Genomic DNA, 26178 nt, shown 5'->3' on the forward strand with positions numbered 1-26178 from the left:
ATATATGTATATATGTATATATGTATATATGTATATATGTATATATGTATATATGTATATATGTATATATGTATGTATATATGTATATGTATATATTTTTTAATATAAATCTTACTTTTTCTTTCTCTATATTTGTACAGGCTGGAACATACCTTCCTCAGTCTTATTTAGTTCATGAGCAGATGGTGGTTACTGATCGCATTGAAAATGTGGACCAACTAGGTGTCTTTATCCGTCGTCTTTGTCAAGACAAGGAGACTTACAAACTTCAACGCAGAAACGTCATTCTAGGTACTGACAATATTACACATAATAATATTGAAGTTTTGCAAATTCCAGCTACTTGTGTAGTCATAGTATCTTTTTTTTAAAAAAAAAAAAAGTGCTATCCACTATTGGCCAACCAATTCTAAAGTACCCAAAGTAAAAAAAAACGAAACAAAATACCTCTGTGACCAGCGCCGTTCCAACGATGTCAGCTCTTTGACTACTTGCAAACTTGCACTGACCTCACCAGGACGGCACCGGTCCAAGACAGGGTGAGTAGGTTTTTTTTTTCTTTTGTTTTTTTGAGGGGTTTTTTTGTTTTATTTTTAATAAAAAATGTTTTTTTATATATTTCCATAATGACCTATGTTTTTCACACGCCATGTAGCACAAATAAGTGTTGCTTATTCTGCAGTAAACTGAAAATTCCAATGAAAACTAATCAATACAACCACAAGTCTCTGAAGGCCTGCATGTGGACAAGAGCCAACTAAAGTAGGCTCCTACAAAATGGCCTGTGACTCTGACCTGCAGCATACATTTATGAAGTTGGTAAATGGATGCTCTGGGAACCACATACGGGGCTGTTAATTCTAGTTTCAAAGGTGCTCTGTCTCCTACAAGACAGCACTGGAAATATCTACTGGTTCATGCTTGTGGGTTGTACAGGAGGGCCACTCTGCATACAATACACATCATTTATTTGATACTAAGAATTATCTGATCCATTTTTCCTGCTGTGTAGACTAGAAAAGATCAGTAACCGACCTAAAAAAGAGAGAAGACCGCTGTCTTTATTACTAGTATTATGAGACGCATACACTGAGTGTAGGAGGAGCAGGAAGTCAGTGATGATTCAACTAATACCGTGTTTTTGCAAAAATAAGACACAAATAAGACAATTATACTTAATTGTTTTGTCCCCAAATAAACGCTAGGGCTTATTTTTGGAGTAGGTCTTATTCTTAGAGAAACATGGTTGAGGGTAAGTTTATTCACCAATAAAGCAGACCCCCATCCGTTCCCAGGAGACTCATACTTACCAGACCCTGGACGTCTGTGTGGCTCCCAGTTCCTCCCTGTGATCTCCGGCGGGTCCTCTCAGCAGCTTTGCTGGACGCCGTCCTCCCCTGCTTCTTGCTGACACACTCGCATACATCAGATCACACACACTCACTGGTCACTCTCCACATCCGGCAGTATAGAATGCCTCCGGCTTCAGGGAAAGATAGGAGGAATTTACGCATTGCAGGTCCTGTAAGCATTCCATCCACAGCCCAGGTCCTTACGCTCCACCACACTGCGTCTCAGGATTCTGCCTCCCAGATGAAATCTGTATTGCTGGATGTGGTGAGTGTGTGAGCGCCATCTGATGGGTGATTGTGTGTGGGTGTGCGATCCACTGCAGGTCCTCTGCTCGACATCTGGTGAGAATGATTGCAGCGTGTCCGCTGTCTATAATGAAGTGTCCTGCAGTATCTTTAACTTTTTTAGCTGCATGGACACTTCATTATTGAACCGTGACTAGGACTTATTTTCAGGTTAGGGCTTATATCGAAGTACCTTGCTCCAAAAATGCTGAAAATCTCTGCTAGGGCTTATTTTTGGGGAAGGTCTTATTTTTGGAAAAAACACTGTACGTGCAGAGCAGGAAGTGATGTCAGAGGAGGAGGAGTTTTGTCACTTTGTGCTGTACTGCCCAATAACATGGAGCCATTTTTATTTTCCCGTGAAAGTTTATCCACTAGAGCAGTGGTGCTAGAGTACCAGGAACGACACATTTTGCAGACCACTGCACATTGTATGAGGATGAAATGACTAAATGTTTAAGATACTTAACACTGAATTTTTCTCTTTATTTCCCAACAGGGAAACAAAAACGAGAGGCTGAGAATTGCTTAAAGATCTTTCACTTTGAGAACATATACGCGATGGAGACAACAATTTGTAACGTTTAAGAGGAGTCTTGTGAAGACCTTGTCAGCCATTTCTCACAGTATAGCCCTGCCCTTTTTGTTGTGTGTAGTCTTTATTTTAAGGAAGGGTTTTGTTCTTAGTGGCCAGACTTCTGCACAGCAGATTCACTTTCATCTCATCTGTTTCTAATCTACATCATTTCTTATTTTTTATTTTTTTTTTTTTCCCCTTCTCTCCAAATTCCATCCTCTAAGTGTGATATTTTAGATTTACATATAGCGAATAAGTCAGTCAATAAGACAATTTAGACCAACGTTCATTCCTGCTGATTTAGTTGATTTCTTTTTTAATTTTTTTTAATTTTTTATTTTTTTTTTACATGGAAATGTCACAGCATTTATCCACCGCACTATTGCACCACTTTATAAGGCTACACATATACTATATGAATTTATTTGCATCTTAAAGCCTGTTTGCTATTGCATGTTCAGACACCTAAAATACCTGATTTATTCATTTTAAAACATATGAAACTGAAGAGCTCAGGATTAAATATAGAAAGTCATGCTTAGGAAAATAGGAATAATGATTTTTATTTTTTTTAATTCTTATTAAATCCCTATGGCACAATAGCAGTTGTGGACTAGTACTCCCAGCTGAAAAGCTTATCAAACTCTGTTTTGGAAAACGCGAGTCCATAGGGTGATAATCTATGTCCTTAATGTACATTTTGACCTTTTTAAAGTACAGTCAGTAGCACTGTGATTTGTACGTGGAGCTTGATGAGCTTTCTACAGAATAATTGTATCAGCTATGCAGAAAACTTTAAGAGCCCAAATAAGATAGTAACAAGGCACTTTAGAAGGGATTGCAGCCAGTGTAGTCTTTGTGAATTTTCTGTGTACATAGGGTGGAAAGAACCCGTCCCCCCCCCCCCCCCAATGGCAATCCTATTATTTGACAGGCTACTTAGCATTGACATCTCGTTTTCCCTGCTAAGCTGTGTATTTGTGAAAAGCGTCAATATCAATTTTTAACAAGCTGTCTATGGTGCAGGGCAAATACTACAGAAGCCCTGTCAAGTGTATCTTTTTTCCATATAGTTGTCTTTTTAAGCTTTTGGTGTGCAGAAATGTATGTTAGAGGGATTGTGGTGATCACCCTGCTTATCATTAACCAGTGAAGTAGTTATTCAGCATATGTCATTTCTAATAAGAGGACTGGAAGTATATTCAGTATAATGGGATCAGAAGTGATACAGGAGCTGTAAAGCGGAGACGGCACTGTCTGTAAATATTTCGGGCCGTAAAGTAGTTTTGGAGCATCTGTGTAGATACATTTATTCATATGTGCATAATGGAGTATGTTAGAGTCTTGGCATTTACCAAAAAAAAGAGAAAAAAAATACACAATGGAAAAGCATTGTCGTTCTGGTAAGTAATGTGACCTCCAGCTCTAGTTCTTTGGGAACATATCTACAGCTGTGCATTTCCACCGACTAAAAATCAATTTTGTGTTCCTATATGCTTTGTTTTTAAGCTTTTCTTAAATCTGTTTTTATCTCTAGTTAATGGTTTGGTATGCCCACTTACTATAAAACAGGAGTGTCAATAAAGGAATTAGGTGGTAATGTGTTACTAATTTGTATATAATCGTACTTGTAAAAGAATAAAACTTACACCACCTGTTTAATTGCTGTCTGTGTACTGTTCTTTCTCTTTGCTAGGGGACGGATTGAGCACTTTAAGGTTATGTGCCCACGATCTGGATCCACTGTGTCATAGACACAGCGGGTCCTGACCTGCGGGGCCTCGAGTCTCCTCCGCAGGAGATCGAACTGCTCATACCCACGATCAGGGTTCAGTGCGCTGCGGTCTCTCGCTGTCTTTTCCCTGCAGAGGATGCTTGTGACTCCGCAGCAAACAGTTGACATGGTGCGGCTCGGAAGGTTGCACCGCAGATCAGTGTTTGGTGGGAGAAAAACAAGCACAGTGGGCACGGGATTTCTAGAAATCCCATCCACTGTGCTTGTACTGTACATCACAGCATTTTAGACGCAGCAGAAGCACGCTGCGTCCAAAATGCTCTGAACACTGATCGTGGGAACACATACCGTTAGGGTATATTCACTTGGAATATACACAACTGATTTTCTGCTGCAAATTTATGTGCTGAATACCTGCTGTGTACAGACTAGGTTTAACAGAATTTCATTCATGTTGCAGAGTAAATTTACTAGCACTAGTATTGAATCCTGCAGTATATACTTTTTTTTGCGTATATCACTATTTAGATACCATTATTTTTAAACAATTGTTTTTAATAGCTTTAAAGGTAACCAATCACCAGGATTTTCATATATAACCTAAAACCAGGCCTGTGGAGTCGGAGTTGTGGAGTCTGAGTCGGAGCTCATTTTGGTGAAGTCGGAGTCGAAGGTTTGGCTTACCGACTCCACAGCCCTGCCTAAAACCAGTGCTGTACTGGCACTATCAGGCTGATTCTATACATACCTGTAGTGGTCAGTTCAGATGTATAGGTTTTGAAATCGAAAAATGTATGGTTTATAAAATTAGCAGCATGTTGAGTGACAGCAGCTGAGGATCAGATAATATCTGGGGGGGGGGTATTTATACTTATCCGCTCCCCATTAGACTTGGCAGAAGTATTATACCTTCTATTTAACTTTACATTAGGAAGGAACTGTGTGAGGTCATACCCATGTGACCAATAAAACTGGATATCAGGTCACATGGGTATGACCTCACACAGGTCCTGCAAGAGACAAAGTGAATAGTTTGTATAATACTTATGCTAATTCTAACAGGGGGAGGGGATAACTATGAATATATTATCTACTTCTCAACTGCTATTATTCAACAAGCAGCTAATTTTATAAACTTTCTTGGATTTCAAAACCTAAACTTCCGAGCTGACCACTACAGGTATGTAGAGAATCAGGAATTGGATTGACATCTGGACTACTTGCAGGCCACGACATTGACCTTATGTGTCTTCTTTCAAGGAATGTTTTCACAGTTTTTGCTCTATGGCAGGATGCATTATCATGATTAAATGATTTCATCATCCCCAAACATCCTTTCAATTGATGGGATAAGAGAAATGTCCAAACTTTCAATGTAAACTTGGGCATTTATTGAAGATGTAATGACAGCCATTTCCCCAGTGCCTTTACTTGACATGCAGCCCCATACCATCAATGACTATGGAAATGTACATGTTCTCTTCAGGCAGTCATCTTAATATTGTTTAGCTTTTCTGTATGTAAATCCCAGAGGCCTCTGATCCTACATAGATATTGGGACAATAAAACTCTTCACACCCCTAGTAAAAGCTAATTAAGGATTCACTTTCTAAGCTCAGTGTTTCTTTATTAAAATGTCCTTTTATTATGCCATCCCTCTGCTCTGTTTGTGTATATATTTTTGTTTCTTCAGATATTTTGTCATACCATGCCTGATGAAGTTACCCGAGATGTCTCGAAAGCTTGCTTTGTAACTTTATTTTATTTTAGTTATCCATTAAAAGGTATCACAACTACAAAATTTTAATTTTGTTTCTCTCACTGAGAGCAATCAATCATTTTTCAACTGGCTAACACGGTACTAAAACTTTTTTCTTTTAACTTAGGGTCATTGTCTTGTTGTAAGGTGAACCTGCGGCCAAGTCTGAGGTCCAAAGCACTCTGGAAGAGGTTTTCTTCCAGGATATCTCTGTACTTGGCCGCATTCATCTTTCCTTCAATTTCAAGCAGTCGTCCTGTTCTTGCAGCTGAAAAACACCCCCCTGGCATGATTCTGCTGCCACTATGTTTCACTGTTGGGATTGTATTGGGCAGGTGATCAGCAGTGCCTGGTTTTCTCCACACATACCGCTTAGAATTCTCACCAAAAAGTTACATTTTCATCTCATCAGATCAGAAAATCTTATTTCTCATAGCCTGGAAGTCCTTCAGGTGTTTGCAAACTTTGTGGGCTTTCATAGGTCTTGCACTGAGGAGAGGCTTTTGTCGGGCCACTTTGCCATAAAGGCCTGACTGGTGGAGAGCTGCAGTGATAGTTTACTTTGTGGAACTTTCTCCCAAGTCTCTACTGCATCTCTGGAGCTCAGCCACAGTGATCTTTGAGTTGTTCTTTACCTCTCACCAAAGCTCTTCTCCCACGATTGCTCAGTTTGGCTGCATGGCCAGGTCTAGGACGAGTTCTGGTGGTCCCAAACTTCTTCCATTTAAAGGGGTTATCCGGCTTCTTTGACTTTTTTTTTTTATTTCCCTATTGGGCTACATTGGGGCAGGTAAGTAGATAGCAGGGCAGGTAAGTGGTCTCTATCAGCTCCTCTCCCCCGGCTCAGAGTGGTCATGTGACCGCTCCTGCCGCGATTTTGCTGCTTCCGGTCATTTCATGTCAACATGGGCAGGGCCATGTTGACATGCAAATGTGGAACAGTATGTTGTTTCCCTGCTGGGCTGTACAGTGCGAGGAGTCCCTGCCCCCTTCCCTGCACCCTCCCACACATTCCCCCGAACCTCTTTTACTCTCTGCTGTGGGGGTCTGTGACCTGGGGGAGGGGCCTGGCGGCGGCTGCCCTGGTGTCAGCGCCGGCACCGGGCCCCCTGCCCAGGATCGCATTCAAATGTACCGGCATCGCAGATCACAGATGCCGGTACATTTGAAAGTGCTGATGAGAAGGAGCGCAGCGCTGCTTCTCATCACTGTCTCTCCCGCTGTCTGTGCTCTCTTCAGCACAGCGGTGACGTTACTACTGTGCTGATATGTCCAGAGCACAGACAGCTGGCGAACGTGCAGGAGCAGCGGGGACCGAGGACGGGTGAGTATGTACTCCCTACATGTGTTCCCTATGGGGGGGGTGCGCAGAGCCATATGTGTGCGTGTGCAGAGCCATATGTGTGCGTGTGCAGAGCCATATGTGTGCGTGTGCAGAGCCATATGTGTGCGTGTGCAGAGCCATATGTGTGCGTGTGCAGAGCCATGTGTGTGCGTGTGCAGAGCCATGTGTGTGCGTGTGCAGAGCCATGTGTGTGCGTGTGCAGAGCCATGTGTGTGCGTGTGCAGAGCCATGTGTGTGCGTGTGCAGAGCCATGTGTGTGCGTGTGCAGAGCCATGTGTGTGCGTGTGCAGAGCCATGTGTGTGCGTGTGCAGAGCCATGTGTGTGCGTGTGCAGAGCCATGTGTGTGCGTGTGCAGAGCCATGTGTGTGCGTGTGCAGAGCCATGTGTGTGCGTGTGCAGAGCCATGTGTGTGCGTGTGCAGAGCCATGTGTGTGCGTGTGCAGAGCCATGTGTGTGCGTGTGCAGAGCCATGTGTGTGCGTGTGCAGAGCCATGTGTGTGCGTGTGCAGAGCCATGTGTGTGCGTGTGCAGAGCCATATGTGTGCGTGTGCAGAGCCATATGTGTGCGTGTGCAGAGCCATATGTGTGCGTGTGCAGAGCCATATGTGTACGTGTGCGGTACAGAGACATGTGTGTGCGTGTGAGGTGCAGAGCCATATGTGTGCGGAGCAGAGCAGAGCCATGTGTGCGTAGCCATATGTGTGCGTAGCCATATGTGTGCGTAGCCATATGTGTGCGTAGCCATATGTGTGCGTAGCCATATGTGTGCGTGTGCGTAGCCATGTGTGCGCGGTGCAGAGCCATATGTGTGCGGTGCAGAGCCATATGTGTGCGGTGCAGAGCCATATGTGTGCATGTGCAGAGCCATATGTGTGCGTGTGCGGTACAGAGCCATATGTGTGCAGAGCCATATGTGTATGTGTGCGGTGCAGAGCCATATGTGTGCGTGTGCGGTACAGAGCCATATGTGTGCGGTGCAGAGCCATATGTGAGCGTGTGCGGTACAGAGCCATATGTGTGCGTGTGCAGAGCCATATGTGCGTGTGCGGTACAGAGCCATGCGTGTGCGGTGCAGAGCCTTATGTGTGCGGTGCAGAGCCTTATGTGTGCGGTGCAGAGCCTTATGTGTGCGGTGCAGAGCCATATGTGTGCATGTGCAGAGCCATATGTGTGCGTGTGCGGTACAGAGCCATATGTGTGCAGAGCCATATGTGTATGTGTGCGGTGCAGAGCCATATGTGTGCGTGTGCGGTACAGAGCCATATGTGTGCGGTGCAGAGCCATATGTGAGCGTGTGCGGTACAGAGCCATATGTGTGCGTGTGCAGAGCCATATGTGCGTGTGCGGTACAGAGCCATGCGTGTGCGGTGCAGAGCCTTATGTGTGCGGTGCAGAGCCTTATGTGTGCGGTGCAGAGCCTTATGTGTGCGGTGCAGAGCCATATGTGTGCGGTGCAGAGCCATATGTGTGCGGTGCAGAGCCATATGTGTGCGGTGCAGAGCCATATGTGTGCGTGTGCTGTGCAGAGCCATATGTGTACGTGTGCGGTGCAGAGCCATATGTGTGCGTGTGCAGAGCCATATGTGTGCGTGTGCAGAGCCATATGTGTGCGTGTGCAGAGCCATATGTGTGCGTGTGCAGAGCCATATGTGTGCGTGTGCAGAGCCATATGTGTGCGTGTGCAGAGCCATATGTGTGCGTGTGCAGAGCCATATGTGTGCGTGTGCAGAGCCATATGTGTGCGTGTGCAGAGCCATATGTGTGCGTGTGCAGAGCCATATGTGTGCGTGTGCAGAGCCATATGTGTGCGTGTGCGGTACAGAGCCTTATGTGTGCGGTGCAGAGCCATATATGTGCGGTGCAGAGCCATGTGTATGTGTGCGGTACAGAGCCATATGTGTACGTGTGCGGTACAGAGCCATATGTGTGCGTGTGCAGAGCCATATGTGTGCGTGTGCGGTACAGAGCCATGCGTGTGCGGTGCAGAGCCTTATGTGTGCGTGTGCGGTGCAGAGCCATATGTGCGGTGCAGAGCCATATGTGTGCGTGTGCGGAGCAGAGCCATATGTGTGCGTAGCCATATGTGTGCGTGTGCGTAGCCATATGTGTGCGGTGCAGAGCCATGTGTGCGGTGCAGAGCCATATGTGTGCGGTGCAGAGCCATATGTGTGCGTGTGCGGTGCAGAGCCATATGTGTATGGTGCAGAGCCATATGTGTGCGTGTGCGGTGCAGAGCCATGTGTGCGGTGCAGAGCCATATGTGTGCGGTGCAGAGCCATATGTGTGTGTGCATGTACAGAGCCATATGTGTGCGTGTGCAGAGCCGTATGTGCGTGTGCAGAGCCATATGTGTGCGTGTGCGGTACAGAGCCATATGTGTGCGGTGCAGAGCCATATGTGTGCGTGTGCTGTGCAGAGCCATGTGTACGTGTGCGGTACAGAGCCATATGTGTGCGTGTGCAGAGCCATATGTGTGCGGTACAGAGCCATGCGTGTGCGGTACAGAGCCTTGTGTGCGTGTGCGGTGCAGAGCCATATGTGTGCGTGTGCGGTGCAGAGCCATATGTGTGCGTGTGCGGTGCAGAGCCATATGTGTGCGTGTGCGGTACAGAGCCATATGTGTGCGGTGCAGAGCCATATGTGTGCGGTGCAGAGCCATATGTGTACGTGTGCGGTACAGAGCCATATGTGTGCGTGTGCAGAGCCATATGTGCGCGTGCGGTACAGAGCCATGCGTGTGCGGTACAGAGCCATGCGTGTGCGGTGCAGAGCCTTATGTGTGCGTGTGCGGTGCAGAGCCATATGTGTGCGGTGCAGAGCCATATGTGTGCGTGTGTGGTACAGAGCCATATGTGTGCGGTGCAGAGCCATATGTGTGCGTGTGCTGTGCAGAGCCATATGTGTGCGTGTGCGGTACAGAGCCATGCGTGTGCGGTGCAGAGCCTTATGTGTGCGGTGCAGAGCCATATGTGTGCGTGTGCAGAGCCATATGTGTGCGTGTGCGGTACAGAGCCATGCGTGTGCGGTACAGAGCCATGCGTGTGCGGTGCAGAGCCTTATGTGTGCGTGTGCGGTGCAGAGCCATATGTGTGCGGTGCAGAGCCATATGTGTGTGTGAGGTGCAGAGCCATATGTGTGCGTGTGCGGAGCAGAGCCATATGTGTGCGTGTGCGTAGCCATATGTGTGCGTAGCCATATGTGTGCGGTGCAGAGCCATATGTGTGCGTGTGCGGTGCAGAGCCATATGTGTGCGTGTGCGGTGCAGAGCCATGTGTGCGGTGCAGAGCCATATGTGTGCGGTGCAGAGCCATATGTGTGCGTGTGCGGTGCAGAGCCATGTGTGCGTGTGCGGTGCAGAGCCATATGTGTGCGTGTGCGGTGCAGAGCCATATGTGTGCGTGTGCGGTGCAGAGCCATATGTGTACGGTGCAGAGCCATATGTGTGCGTGTGCGGTGCAGAGCCATATGTGTGCGGTGCAGAGCCATATGTGTGCGGTGCAGAGCCATATGTGTACGTGTGCGGTACAGAGCCATATGTGTACGTGTGCGGTACAGAGCCATATGTGTGCATGTACAGAGCCATATGTGTGCGTGTGCAGAGCCGTATGTGTGCGTGTGCAGAGCCATATGTGTGCGTGTGCAGAGCCATGCGTGTGCGGTACAGAGCCATGCGTGTGCGGTACAGAGCCATATGTGTGCGGTGCAGAGCCATGTGTGCGTGTGCTGTGCAGAGCCATATGTGTACGTGTGCGTGTGCAGAGCCATATGTGTGCGTGTGCAGAGCCATATGTGTGCGTGTGCAGAGCCATATGTGTGCGTGTGCAGAGCCATATGTGTGCGTGTGCGGTACAGAGCCATGCGTGTGCGGTACAGAGCCATATGTGTGCGTGTGCGGTGCAGAGCCATATGTGTGCGTGTGCGGTGCAGAGCCATATGTGTGCGTGTGCGGTGCAGAGCCATATGTGTACGGTGCAGAGCCATATGTGTGCGTGTGCGGTGCAGAGCCATATGTGTGCGGTGCAGAGCCATATGTGTGCGGTGCAGAGCCATATGTGTACGTGTGCGGTACAGAGCCATATGTGTACGTGTGCGGTACAGAGCCATATGTGTGCATGTACAGAGCCATATGTGTGCGTGTGCAGAGCCATATGTGTGCAGAGCCATATGTGTGCGTGTGCAGAGCCATATGTGTGCGTGTGCGGTACAGAGCCATGCGTGTGCGGTACAGAGCCATGTGTGTGCGGTGCAGAGCCTTATGTGTGCGTGTGCGGTGCAGAGCCTTGTGTGCGGTGCAGAGCCATATGTGTGCGGTGCAGAGCCATATGTGTGCGGTGCAGAGCCATGTGTGTGCGTGTGCTGTGCAGGGTCATATGTGTACGTGTGCGGTACAGAGCCATATGTGTGCGTGTGCAGAGCCATATGTGTGCGTGTGCGGTACAGAGCCATGCGTGTGCGGTGCAGAGCCTTGTGTGCGTGTGCGGTGCAGAGCCTTATGTGTGCGTGTGCGGTGCAGAGCCATATGTGTGTGGTGCAGAGCCATATGTGTGTGGTGCAGAGCCATATGTGTGCGGTGCAGAGCCATATGTGTGCGTGTGCGGTGCAGAGCCATATGTGTGCGGTACAGAGCCATATGTGTGCGTGTGCGGTGCAGAGCCATATGTGTGCGTGTGCGGTGCAGAGCCTTATGTGTGCGTGTGCGGTGCAGAGCCATGTGTGCGGTGCAGAGCCATATGTGTGCGGTGCAGAGCCATATGTGTACGTGTGCGGTACAGAGCCATATGTGTACGTGTGCGGTACAGAGCCATATGTGTGCATGTACAGAGCCATATGTGTGCGTGTGCAGAGCCATATGTGTGCAGAGCCATATGTGTGCGTGTGCAGAGCCATATGTGTGCGTGTGCGGTACAGAGCCATGCGTGTGCGGTACAGAGCCATGTGTGTGCGGTACAGAGCCATGTGTGTGCGGTGCAGAGCCTTATGTGTGCGTGTGCGGTGCAGAGCCTTGTGTGCGGTGCAGAGCCATATGTGTGCGGTGCAGAGCCATATGTGTGCGGTGCAGAGCCATGTGTGTGCGTGTGCTGTGCAGGGTCATATGTGTACGTGTGCGGTACAGAGCCATATGTGTGCGTGTGCAGAGCCATATGTGTGCGTGTGCGGTACAGAGCCATATGTGTGCGTGTGCGGTGCAGAGCCATATGTGTACGGTGCAGAGCCATATGTGTGCGTGTGCGGTGCAGAGCCATATGTGTGCGGTGCAGAGCCATATGTGTGCGTGTGCAGAGCCATATGTGTACGTGTGCGGTACAGAGCCATATGTGTACGTGTGCGGTACAGAGCCATATGTGTGCATGTACAGAGCCATATGTGTGCGTGTGCAGAGCCATATGTGTGCAGAGCCATATGTGTGCGTGTGCAGAGCCATATGTGTGCGTGTGCGGTACAGAGCCATGCGTGTGCGGTACAGAGCCATGTGTGTGCGGTGCAGAGCCTTATGTGTGCGTGTGCGGTGCAGAGCCTTGTGTGCGGTGCAGAGCCATATGTGTGCGGTGCAGAGCCATATGTGTGCGGTGCAGAGCCATGTGTGTGCGTGTGCTGTGCAGGGTCATATGTGTACGTGTGCGGTACAGAGCCATATGTGTGCGTGTGCAGAGCCATATGTGTGCGTGTGCGGTACAGAGCCATGCGTGTGCGGTGCAGAGCCTTATGTGTGCGTGTGCGGTGCAGAGCCTTATGTGTGCGTGTGCGGTGCAGAGCCATATGTGTGCGGTGCAGAGCCATATGTGTGCGGTGCAGAGCCATATGTGTGCGGTGCAGAGCCATATGTGTGCGGTGCAGAGCCATATGTGTGCGTGTGCGGTGCAGAGCCATATGTGTGCGGTACAGAGCCATATGTGTGCGTGTGCGGTGCAGAGCCATATGTGTGCGTGTGCGGTACAGAGCTATATGTGCGGTACAGAGCCATATGTGTGCGTGTGCGGTACAGAGCCATGCGTGTGCGGTGCAGAGCCATATTTGTGCGTGTGCGGTGCAGAGCCATATGTGTGTGGTGCAGAGCCATATGTGTGCGGTACAGAGACATGTGTGCGTGTGCGGTACAGAGCTATATGTGTGCGGTGCAGAGCCATATGTGTGCGTGTGCGGTGCAGAGCCATATGTGTGCGGTACAGAGCCATATGTGTGCGTGTGCGGTGCAGAGCCATATGTGTGCGTGTGCAGTACAGAGCTATATGTGCGGTACAGAGCCATATGTGTGCGTGTGCGGTACAGAGCCATATGTGTGTGGTACAGAGCCATATGTGTGCGGTACAGAGCCATGCGTGTGCGGTGCAGAGCCATATTTGTGCGTGTGCGGTGCAGAGCCATATGTGTGCGGTGCAGAGCCATATGTGTGTGGTGCAGAGCCATATGTGTGCGTGTGCGGTACAGAGCTATGTGTGCGGTACAGAGCTATATGTGTGCGGTACAGAGCAATATGTGTGCGGTGCAGAGCCATATGTGTGCGGTGCAGAGCCCGATGTGGGGCTGTTATTTGCAATGCTGTAGTGATACCAGGTCAGGTACAGGTACAGAGCCATATGTGTGCGTGTGCGGTACAGAGCCATGCGTGTGTGGTGCAGAGCCATATTTGTGCGTGTGCGGTGCAGAGCCATATGTGTGTGGTGCAGAGCCATATGTGTGCGTGTGCGGTACAGAGCCTTGTGTGCGTGTGCGGTGCAGAGCCTTATGTGTGCGGTGCAGAGCCATATGTGTGCGTGTGCGGTGCAGAGCCATATGTGTGTGTGTGCGGTACAGAGCCATATGTGTGCAGAGCCATATGTGTGCGGTGCAGAGCCATATGTGTGCGTGTGCGGTACAGAGCCATATGTGCGTGTGCGGTACAGAGCCATATGTGCGTGTGCGGTACAGAGCCATGCGTGTGCGGTGCAGAGCCTTATGTGTGCGTGTGCGGTGCAGAGCCATATGTGTGCATGTGCGGTGCAGAGCCATATGTGTGCGTGTGCGGTACAGAGCCATATGTGTGCGGTGCAGAGCCATATGTGTGCGTGTGCTGTGCAGAGCCATATGTGTACGTGTGCGGTGCAGAGCCATATGTGTGCGGGTGCAGAGCCATATGTGTGCGTGTGCAGAGCCATATGTGTGCGTGTGCAGAGCCATATGTGTGCGTGTGCAGAGCCATATGTGTGCGTGTGCAGAGCCATATGTGTGCGTGTGCAGAGCCATATGTGTGCGTGTGCAGAGCCATATGTGTGCGTGTGCAGAGCCATATGTGTGCGTGTGCAGAGCCATATGTGTGCGTGTGCAGAGCCATATGTGTGCGTGTGCAGAGCCATACGTGTGCGGTGCAGAGCCATATGTGTGCGTGTGCGGTGCAGAGCCATATGTGTGCATGTGCGGTGCAGAGCCATATGTGTGCATGTGCAGAGCCATATGTGTGCGGTACAGAGCCATATGTGTGCGGTACAGAGCCATATGTGTGCGGTGCAGAGCCATATGTGTACGTGTGCGGTACAGAGCCATATATGTGCGTGTGCAGAGCCATATGTGTGCGTGTGCGGTACAGAGCCATGCGTGTGCGGTGCAGAGCCTTATGTGTGCGGTGCAGAGCCATATGTGTGTGTGAGGTGCAGAGCCATATGTGTGCGGAGCAGAGCCATATGTGTGCGTGTGCAGTGCAGAGCCATATGTGTGCGTGTGCGTAGCCATGTGTGCGGTGCAGAGCCATATGTGTGCGGTGCAGAGCCGTATGTGTGCGGTGCAGAGCCGTATGTGTGCGTGTGCAGAGCCATATGTGTGCGTGTGCGGTACAGAGCCATGCGTGTGCGGTACAGAGCCATATGTGTGCGGTGCAGAGCCATATGTGTGCGTGTGCTGTGCAGAGCCATGTGTACGTGTGCGGTACAGAGCCATATGTGTGCGTGTGCAGAGCCATATGTGTGCGTGTGCGGTACAGAGCCTTGTGTGCGGTGCAGAGCCATATGTGTGCGTGTGCGGTACAGAGCCATATGTGTGTGGTGCAGAGCCATATGTGTGCGTGTGCGGTGCAGAGCCATATGTGTGCGGTGCAGAGCCATATGTGTACGTGTGCGGTACAGAGCCATATGTGTGCGTGTGCAGAGCCATATGTGCGTGTGCGGTACAGAGCCATGCGTGTGCGGTGCAGAGCCTTATGTGTGCGTGTGCGGTGCAGAGCCTTGTGTGCGGTGCAGAGCCATATGTGTGCGGTGCAGAGCCATATGTGTGCGTGTGCGGTACAGAGCCATATGTGTGCGGTGCAGAGCCATATGTGTGCGTGTGCAGAGCCATATGTGTGCGTGTGCAGAGCCATATGTGTGCGTGTGCAGAGCCATATGTGTGCGTGTGCAGAGCCATATGTGTGCGGTGCAGAGCCTTATGTGTGCGGTGCAGAGCCATATGTGTGCATGTGCGGTACAGAGCCATATGTGTGCGATGCAGAGCCATATGTGTGCGTGTGCTGTGCAGAGCCATATGTGTACGTGTGCGGTACAGAGCCATATGTGTGCGTGTGCAGAGCCATATGTGTGCGTGTGCGGTACAGAGCCGTGCGTGTGCGGTACAGAGCCATGCGTGTGCGGTACAGAGCCATGCGTGTGCGGTGCAGAGCCTTATGTGTGCGGTGCAGAGCCATATGTGTGTGGTGCAGAGCCATATGTGTGCGTGTGCGGAGCAGAGCCATATGTGTGCGTGTGCGGAGCAGAGCCATATGTGTGCGTGTGCGGTACAGAGCCATATGTGTACGTGTGCGGTACAGAGCCATATGTGTGCGTGTGCAGAGCCATATGTGTGCGTGTGCGGTACAGAGCCATATGTGTGCGGTGCAGAGCCATATGTGTGCGGTGCAGAGCCATATGTGTGCGTGTGCGGTGCAGAGCCATATGTGTGCTGTACAGAGCCATATGTGTGCGTGTGCGGTGCAGAGCCATATGTGTGCGCGTGCGGTACAGAGCTATATGTGCGGTACAGAGCCATATGTGTGGTACAGAGCCATATGTGTGTGGTACAGAGCCATATGTGTGCGTGTGCGGTGCAGAGCCATATGTGTGCGGTGCAGAGCCATATGTGTGCGGTGCAGAGCCATATGTGTGCGGTACAGAGACATGTGTGCGTGTGCGGTACAGAGCCATATGTGTGCGGTGCAGAGCCATATGTGTGCGGTGCAGAGCCCGATGTGGGGCTGTTATTTGCAATGCTGTAGTGATACCAGGTCAGGTGCTGGGAAAGAATACTGACAGGGACTGTGTGTGCAGGGGGCGGGCAGGGGGCGAGGCTGGACACTGGGGTGGGTGGTGACAGCTCTGACTGAGGTTTTGCACAGGAAGTGGTCAGTTTGCTGGATCGGAATGTAAACAAGAAGCTGCAGAGAATAAAGGGATAATTCAAGAGGAACAAAAGTTAGAAAACAAAAAATAACAATGTAGGTGTGATTTATATGACAATACAGCACAGATAAACTCAAAAATATTTGTTAAGCTAATGTCGGACAACTCCTTTAAGGATTATGGAGGCCACTGTGCACTACTGCAGAAATTCTCTTGTAACTTTGGCCAGATCTGTACCTTGCCACAATTCTGTCTTTGAGCTCCTTGGGCAGTTCCTTTTGACCTCATGATTCTCATTTGGTCTGACATGCCCTGTGAGCTGCGAGGTCTTATATAGACAGGTGTGCGCCTTTCCAAATGAAGTCCTATCAGTTTATTAAAACACAGCTGGACTCCAATGAAGGAGTAGAACCATCTCAAGGAGGATCACAAGGAAATGAACAGAATGTGACTCGAATATGAGTGTGAGCAAAGGGTCTGAATACTTATGACCATGTGATATTTCAGTTTTTCTTGTTTAATAAATTTGCACAAATTTATACATTTTGTTTTTTTTCTGTCAAGATGGGGTGCACAGTATATATTAGTGAGAAAAAAATGAATTTTTTTGAATTTACCAAATGGCTCCAATGAAACAGTGAAAAATGTAAAGACGTCTGAAATTTTCCGTACCCACTGTATATAGGAGCTCACTGATGGTGGACGCAGCGTATAGTTGCCAAATCTGGTGACAGGTTCTCTTCAATACAAGAAAAGAACATTTTCACAATATACTATTGTTTAGAAGGAAACATACTGGGGTACATGAACTTTATTTTGTGACATTCAATATTTCGTGCTTAAAAAAAAAAACCAAAACATGGAAATAGCCTCACTAAATTCCTCAATGCAATATCTAAATAGGTTGTAAATCACAAAACATTAAGTTTTCAGTTTTGTGCACTTTATTACCTGGTCTGTCTCTTTTTATGTAGAGTTGCATCTTTTATGCAGGTTCTATATACAGTATTTATATTATGCATACTGAGAGACCTAGAATTATAGAACACTGCAGATTAGTTTTATTTGGCAGAAATAGGACTGCCAAACTCCTAGATAATAACAGGAGGCATGACAAGCAATTACATAGCACTGAAACAAGGGGAGGAAACCCCTCACAAGATGTAAGACATCACCAGATCCAAGATTCTTAGGGTATATACATGTTGTCATGTGAATATGGCCTAAGAATAGCAAAGTCTGAACAGAGCTAATCTCTAATAGATATTCTTATTAGGCTGTGTTTTCTATTGTGCTATAAATTCTAAAGCCATGAAGTAAGAATTCTTTATACTGATTTTCAGATTATGGTGGACAATATGCAGGGCCGGTTTTGGAGAAAGTGGGTCTCCGCTTGCCCAAATACTGCGTCATCCCCAATCATTTTGGATGCATCTCCATTGTCAATTTCAGGTTATTAAATGAGCCCTGCTTGACTATATACAAGTGCATCTCAAAAAATTAGAATATCATGAAAAAGTTCATGTATTTTAAGTAATTCAATACAAAAAGAGAAACACATGTTGTATAGAGTCCTTACAACAGATTGATCTATTTCAAGTGTTTATTTCTGTTAATGTTGAGGATTATGGCTTACAGCCAATGAAAACCCAAAAGTCATCTCAGAAAATTAGAATATTATATAAGACCAACTGAATAAATGATTTTAAACTCAGAAATGTTGGCGCCTACTGAAAAGTCTGTACAGTAAATGCACTTGTTCGGGGCTCCTGTGGCACTGCTGAGGTGTTATGGAAGCCCTAGTTGCTTTGATAGCAGACTTCAGCTCGTCTGCATTGTTGGGTCTGATGTCTCATCTTCCTCTTGACAATACCCCATAGATTCTCTATGGTTTTAGATCAGGCAACTTTACTGGCCAATCAAGCATAGTAATACTGTGGTTATTAAACCAGGTATTGGTACTTTGGCAGTGTGGACAGGGGCCAAGGCCTGATGGAAAATGAAATTTCCATCTTCAAAAAGCTTGCTGGCAGAGGGAAGCATGAAGTGCTCTAAAATTTGCTGGTAGATGGCTGCTCATTTTAGTCTTGATAAAACACAGTAGACCTACACCAGCAGATGACATGGCTCCCCAAACCATCACTATTTGTGAAAGCTTCACACTAGAGCTCAAGCAGTTTGGATTGTGGCCTCTCCACTCTTCCTCCAGACTTTGGGACCTTGATTTGCAAATGAAATGCACAATTTACTTTCATCTGAAAACAACACCTTGGACCACTGAGCAACAGTCCAGTTCTTTTTCTCTTTGGCCCAGGTAATTCGCTTCTGGCATTATTTATTGGGCATAAGTGACTTGACACAAGGAATGTGACAGTTGTAGCCCATGTCCTGGATATGTCTGTGTGGTGGTTCTTTAAGCACGGACTCCAGCAGTAGGTCACTCCTTGTGAATCTCCCTCAAATTTTTGAATGGCCTTTTCTTAACAATCCTATCAAGGCTGTGGTTATCCTGATTGCTTGTGCACCTTTTTCTACCACACTTTTTCCTTCCACTCAACTTTCCATTAATATGCTTGGATACAACACCCTGTGAACAGCCAGCATCTTTAGCAATGACCTTTTGTGGCTTACCCTCTCTGTGGAGTGTGTCAGTGACTGCCTTTTGGACATCTGTCAAGTCAGCAGTATTCCCCATGATTGTGTAGCCTACTGAACCAGACTAAGATCATTTAAAATGCTTAGGAATGCTTTACAGGTGTTTTATGGTAATTTATTCTATTTTTCTGAGATAATGACTTTTGGGTTTTCATTGGCTATAAGCCATAATCATCAACATTAACAGAAATAAACACTTGAAATAGATCACTGTGTTTCCCTTTTTGTATTGAGTTACTGAAATTAACTTTTTGATGATCTAACTTATTGAGATGCACTTGTACATGTCGATCATCACTTGTTTACTAGACTGATTACAGCCTGACAAAGGACGATTGTGACAGAATGATGGCTAATATGATTGTACTGTCCCCATATACATTGCATGGTATCGGCCGTATATCCCTTTTATTACATCGGGCGATAAGCCGTCAACAACAATAATCGAAACATGTAACAAATTAATGTTTTGCTAAAGTAGATGGTGTATGTTCATATAGAACACAATATACTGTATGCTATATATACAATCATTGTCTACAGTCTGTTATATACACAATCTACGCTCTGTAGATAGTTTATAATATAAACTATACTATATACCCATCTATACTCGTCTCATTCCATACTTTAGAACCAGGAGAACCATGAGTCAGTACCAAAAATTATTTTTAAAACCACACTTTTATTAAATTCATTAACATACAAAAATACAATGATTATTACCAAAATATGATCCTAAAACACATTATAAACCAGCTGATTGTTCCAAAAATATTATTTCCACCTTTTATATATACCTCCTCTGCTGCACTGGCAAAGACCAAAGAAATAACTTAAATTTATTTACTGATCACCAGATTGTAGTATGGTTCAACATGTCACATTGTGCAATAAAGCATTATATATATATTAAGTGACCAGTGCATAATGAATGAATATTGCTCTTGCCCACATAGTGTAGAATATACAGTTAGGTCCAGAAATATTTGGACAGTGACACAATTTTCGCGAGTTGGGCTCTGCATGCCACCACATTGGATTTGAAATGAAACCTCTACAACAGAATTCAAGTGCAGATTGTAACGTTTAATTTGAAGGTTTGAACAAAAATATCTGATAGAAATTGTAGGAATTGTACACATTTCTTTACAAACACTCCACATTTTAGGAGGTCAAAAGTAATTGGACAAATAAACCAAACCCAAACAAAATATTTTTATTTTCAATATTTTGTTGCGAATCCTTTGGAGGCAATCACTGCCTTAAGTCTGGAACCCATGGACATCACCAAACGCTGGGTTTCCTCCTTCTTAATGCTTTGCCAGGCCTTTACAGCCGCAGCCTTCAGGTCTTGCTTGGTTGTGGGTCTTTCGTCTTAAGTCTGGATTTGAGCAAGTGAAATGCATGCTCAATTGGGTTAAGATCTGGTGATTGACTTGGCCATTGCAGAATGTTCCACTTTTTTGCACTCATGAACTCCTGGGTAGCTTTGGCTGTACGCTTGGGGTCATTGTCCATCTGTACTATGAAGCACCGTCCGATCAACTTTGCGGCATTTGGCTGAATCTGGGCTGAAAGTATATCCCGGTACACTTCAGAATTCATCCGGCTACTCTTGTCTGCTGTTATGTCATCAATAAACACAAGTGACCCAGTGCCATTGAAAGCCATGCATGCCCATGTCATCACGTTGCCTCCACCATGTTTTACACAGGATGTGGTGTGCCTTGGATCATGTGCCGTTCCCTTTCTTCTCCAAACTTTTTTCTTCCCATCATTCTGGTACAGATTGATCTTTGTCTCATCTGTCCATAGAATACTTTTCCAGAACTGAGCTGGCTTCATGAGGTGTTTTTCAGCAAATTTAACTCTGGCCTGTCTATTTTTGGAATTGATGAATGGTTTGCATCTAGATGTGAACCCTTTGTATTTACTTTCATGGAGTCTTCTCTTTACAGTTGACTTAGAGACAGATACACCTACTTCACTGAGAGTGTTCTGGACTTCAGTTGATGTTGTGAACGGGTTCTTCTTCACCAAAGAAAGTATGCGGCGATCATCCACCACTGTTGTCATCCGTGGACGCCCAGGCCTTTTTGAGTTCCCAAGCTCACCAGTCAATTCCTTTTTTCTCAGAATGTACCAGACTGTTGATTTTTCTACTCCAAGCATGTCTGCTATCTCTCTGATGGATTTTTTCTTTTTTTTCAGCCTCCGGATGTTCTGCTTCACCTCAATTGAGAGTTCCTTAGACCGCATGTTGTCTGGTCACAGCAACAGCTTCCAAATGCAAAACCACACACCTGTAATCAACCCCAGACCTTTTAACTACTTCATTGATTACAGGTTAACGAGGGAGACGCCTTCAGAGTTAATTGCAGCCCTTAGAGTCCCTTGTCCAATTACTTTTGGTCCCTTGAAAAAGAGGAGGCTATGCATTACAGAGCTATGATTCCTAAACCCTTTCTCCGATTTGGATGTGAAAACTCTCATATTGCAGCTGGGAGTGTGCACTTTCAGCCCATATTATATATATAATTGTATTTCTGAACATGTTTTTGTAAACAGCTAAAATAACAAAACTTGTGTCACTGTCCAAATATTTCTGGCCCTTACTGTAAATAGGAATTCATTAGTTTAATATTTACCAGCATTCACATTAGTTTGAAGTAAATGAAAGGAGGTCAATATTTACCCATGTTCAGATGTGGATCTCCTCAGCTGTTTCCCTGACGCGTGTTTTGAGTAGCTCACTGTCTCAAGGGGCTAGTGAAGAAGGGACTCTGAAACTTACAAAGCCTATAGGGACAATGCAAAAACTGCCAAAAATTAGGATACCTAAAGAAGGGCCTCATACACATTCAGTTAAAATTGTTAAGTAGTGGGACTCTGAAACTCAAAGTTTATGCACTATGTGCAAGGCCTGCAAAAACTTAGGAGGGACTACAGTACACCCTGGAAGATGCATACAGGAGGTATTCAGAATATTTTTTGGGATAATTTTAAAAATTATGGGACTTTTACTGTGGTAAAGCCTATATACCAAGTGTAAGGCCTAACAAAAATGTAAAGGAGGGATCGTAATACACCCTGGAAGACAGAGATAGGCCTCAAAAATGTTTTATTCGCATTAATAAGCCTCAGAAAACCTTTTTTCCCCATTAAAGGAGTAGGACTCCTAGACTGGTAAAGCATGTGCAAGGGCTGCCAAAAATGAAGAGGTATTCTAAGCTACCCTCGAACACACAAAGTAGCGATGCTGCTCTGATCAGCAGAAATTCACATGCGATTGGACTGGACAGTGATAAATACCCCTAGAGGGACTAGTAAAATAGATAAATGTACAAAAAAAGTTCAAATTACTCCCATTTCACCCCATTGAAAATAAAACTGTTAAAAAAAATAAAAATATACACATTTGGTATTGCCATATTCAGAAATGCCCAATCTATCATAATCTAAAATTAAATAACCTAATCGGTATATGGCGTGGCGATAAAAGTTTCCAAAATTACATTTTTGGTCAACACAATATTTCTTTAAATGCAATAATGGACGATCAAAAGATCGCATCTACACAAAAATGGTATAATTAAAAACGTCAGCTCAAAACGCAAAAAATAAGTCATAACTAATCCCCAGATCTCAAAAAATGAGATCTCTATGGGTCTCGCAAAATATCAAAAAAAGCACTATTCTTTTTTTTTTTTTTTTGGACAAACTTCTGATTTTTTTTTCACCATTTAGATAAAAGTAAATGTATACATGTTTGGTATCTATGAACTAGTACCGACCTGAGGTATCATACTGACATATCAATTTTACAATAGTGAACATGTGAATAAAAAAAAAAAATAAAATTGACTTCACTTTCTTCACTATGTATCCATAATATGGCAATATTGATGGCAAAATAAAAACGTTATAGCTCATGGAAAAAAACAAAAATGGAAAATCACCTGTAGATGAAGGAGCTAAAGAAAAAAAAAAAAGTTTGAAAATTGCGAGATTTTCATAAAATTTCCGATATTTTCACAAATAAACGCAAATAATATCTTAAATTTACCACTATCATGAAATACAATATGTCACGAAAAACAATCTCCAAATCGCTGGGATCCGTTGAAGCGTTCCAGAGTTATTACCTCATAAAGTGACACTGGTCAGAATTGAAAAAATTGGCCTGGTCAGGAAGGTGAAAACAGGCTGATGGGTGAAGGGGTTAAAATAGTCTGCCTGTACTGTCTTTCAACAAAACTAAACCTCCATAAAAGCCACTGTAAGTGAGAACAGCCATAAAGTATACTCATGTTATCACATATTAAAGCACCACTCCAGCATCTCTTTATTTCCCCACTGGAGTGGTGCTTGAAATGTGTCAGTACCCTGTGTTATACTCGCCCTCCCCCCATTTTTATCTTATTCCAGCACCACTGCTATCAGTCTTTGGCAGTTTGTGACCTGCCGCCATCTCCAGTGTTTCATGGTGCGCACTGGAGGTCACAACTCTATGAGAGCCTCATTCTTGTTGTCATAGACTGGCATTGAGCTTACCATGTAACTTCTGATTTCCAGTCAGTCAGAATCCATTGGAACAAGATGGTGACGATGGACTGGAGCAGTGCTGAATAAAGATCAAGACAACGAGGGACTTACATTTAAGGTGCCACTTTCTGTGTTTAGCTGTAATTTTGTTAAAACTATAGCCAAAACCCCCTCAAAATTGACCAGGCTGGATTTTATGTATGGAAAGAGACACTTGCAGATTTTTCACTGATAAATTTATCCAGTTGGACAGTGACTACGAGGTGGATTTTGTCTGTGACACAGGGGAAGCAGCCAAACACTGCTGTAGGCCACTGCTACTCCATAGCATAGTGCAGGTGAGTGGTGTAGTACTGTAATCCACAAGGTACAGCACAATGTGACCCCATTCACACGCATTATTCTGCCATGTGGCCGCAGCAAACAGAAATATTTGGCTGCTTGACCTGAATCACGGACAAAACTGCCTCGTAGCACAAGCTAGCATTAGGGTATGTGATGGTTGTTCACTCACAAAAAAACAAACCCTGGAGTATCACTCAGAAAATGATTCCTCTAATCCATTTCTATTGAGACTCTACTTCCTTCTCACATGTTCAGTCTTTTGAATGTTTGTAATGATTTTCAGGTTTTCATACATGGCCAGCAATTAAAGGGAACCAATCACCAGGGTATTCGTATATAACCTAAAGCCAGTGCTATACTGGCACTATCAGGCTGATTCTATACATACCTGTAATGGTTAGCTGGGATATACAGTGTGTCCACCCATATCCTGTCCACCGCCATTAACCTGAGAACGGCGGCAGCTATAGGAATAGAAGTGGTGTTTAGGTATAGTAAAGTAGCCATGCACTATGCAATGAAACCACTTATAGCGCCACTTGGTGGAAAACATTTAGCATTTTTATCTCGAAAACTAAACGAGAGAGGAAAAAAAGTGAATTACAAAGTTGTAGGGCATCATCAATTCAATACGAATCGACACCTTGCATACAGAAATGCTATGATTAGAACGTGTAAAACTCAAGTCTGCATACGTGAAGCGATACCTCATGGAGACCTTCCTACAAGTCATTGGGTATGGTGGCTGCGTATAGTGGCCTCCATGCTCACCTGACCTGACCCCATTGGACTTCTTTCTGTGAGGTCACATCAAACAGCAGGTGTATGCGACAACCCAACCAACATTGCAGGACCTACGACGACTTTAATTACAGATGCTTGTGCAAACGTGTCACCTACCATATTGCACAACGTGCAGCAAGATACAGTATGCTGTCCAGAGTCCAGATGTGCATTGCAGCTGACGGTGGCCACTTTGAGCATCAAGGTAAAATGAGCGCCATATGTGTGACCAGCATTCAATGTTTTGGGGGCATCATGGGTTTCATATCATAGCATTTCTGTATGCAAGGTGTCGATTTGTATTGATTTGATGATGCCCTACAATTTTTTAACTCACTTTTTTTCTCTATCTTGTTCTGTTTTTCGTTTAATATTTCTTTATTATTTCAAAAGTTTTCATATAACAGAAGATAAGAAATGTATAAGGGTCTTTCATGTTACCCAATGTTACAGCATATGAAGATTATAAAATAACCTATGTCTTTAAGTCTCGTAAAACGTATGGTACTATGAAATGTATCGCAACTCATGTGGAAGGTAAAATCTGTATAACATCCTATAGAACATCTTAATTTTAACATGTAATAATCTTCTATGTTTATATTTATTCCGTGTAAAGTGTTAAAGGCAACTTCCTTCTGTATAGTCTGGTTCAATAGGTATGAAAACATGACCCTATGTGTATCAATTAGGTGAGAAAGAGATATAGAGAGAGGGAGAGAAAGATAGGTAGAGAAAAAGGGAAGGAGGGGAAGACATGAGGAAATGGGGGGGAGGAGGAGAAGGTCTGTATTGTGATGCCGCCCAACTTCTGTGTCCGGGAGCCCATCCCGGCTTCTTGAATATTTATTGTGATAGAACGCCTGTGAGTAACCAGGTTTGAAATTGCTGTGTTTCTCTATACTGAAGCCACGGGTACCAAACCGAGAAACACAAGGAGTCTTTCCCTTCGTCAAACGCTCTCAACTCCTCCAGACGCCGCAGGCCATCCATAGCCTCTACCCAGTCTGCTCTCCTCAATGTACAGGGGGATCTCCAATGCCTCGGTATGATTTGCCTCATTGAAATCATAAAGTACGAGAGCAAGCCTTTCTTCGCCTTGGAGACTGCCCCTGTATACATTGATAACAGGGCCACTTCCGGTGAGGGTGTCACTTCCGTGTGATGTAAATGGTTATAGAGAGCAAAGACATCTTTCCAAAGACCCTGTATCCCTGGGCAGGTCCACCAGATATGTAGCATTGTGCCCACTGAGGTCTTGCACCTCCAACAGGCGTCAGATACCTCTGGGAACATTTTATGTAGTCTGGCGGGTGTCCTATACCACCGTGAGAGGATTTTATAATTGAGTTCCTGCATTCTACAAGAAATGGTGGATTTATGTGTTAGGTTAAATGACTTACACCATTGTGCCTTGGGAAAAGTCTGGCACAATTCTGTTTGCCAATGTCTAAC

At 45.7% G+C, this 26178-nt stretch overlaps 1 protein-coding gene across 1 annotated transcript in view; it reads left to right on the top strand.

The window, feature by feature from the left end:
* ITM2B (integral membrane protein 2B) overlaps positions 1-3876 on the top strand; it is a 100513-nt gene extending 96637 nt beyond the window's left edge. The window contains exons 5-6 of the mRNA XM_075336893.1: positions 141-291; positions 2137-3876. Coding sequence (XP_075193008.1) covers positions 141-291; positions 2137-2225 — 240 coding nt within the window. The 3' untranslated portion in view covers positions 2226-3876. The remainder of the gene's footprint in view (positions 1-140; positions 292-2136) is intronic.
* Positions 3877-26178: the final 22302 nt, after the last annotated feature.

Source organism: Anomaloglossus baeobatrachus, chromosome 2 (genome assembly GCF_048569485.1).
Source record: "Anomaloglossus baeobatrachus isolate aAnoBae1 chromosome 2, aAnoBae1.hap1, whole genome shotgun sequence".
NCBI lineage: Eukaryota > Metazoa > Chordata > Amphibia > Anura > Aromobatidae > Anomaloglossus > Anomaloglossus baeobatrachus.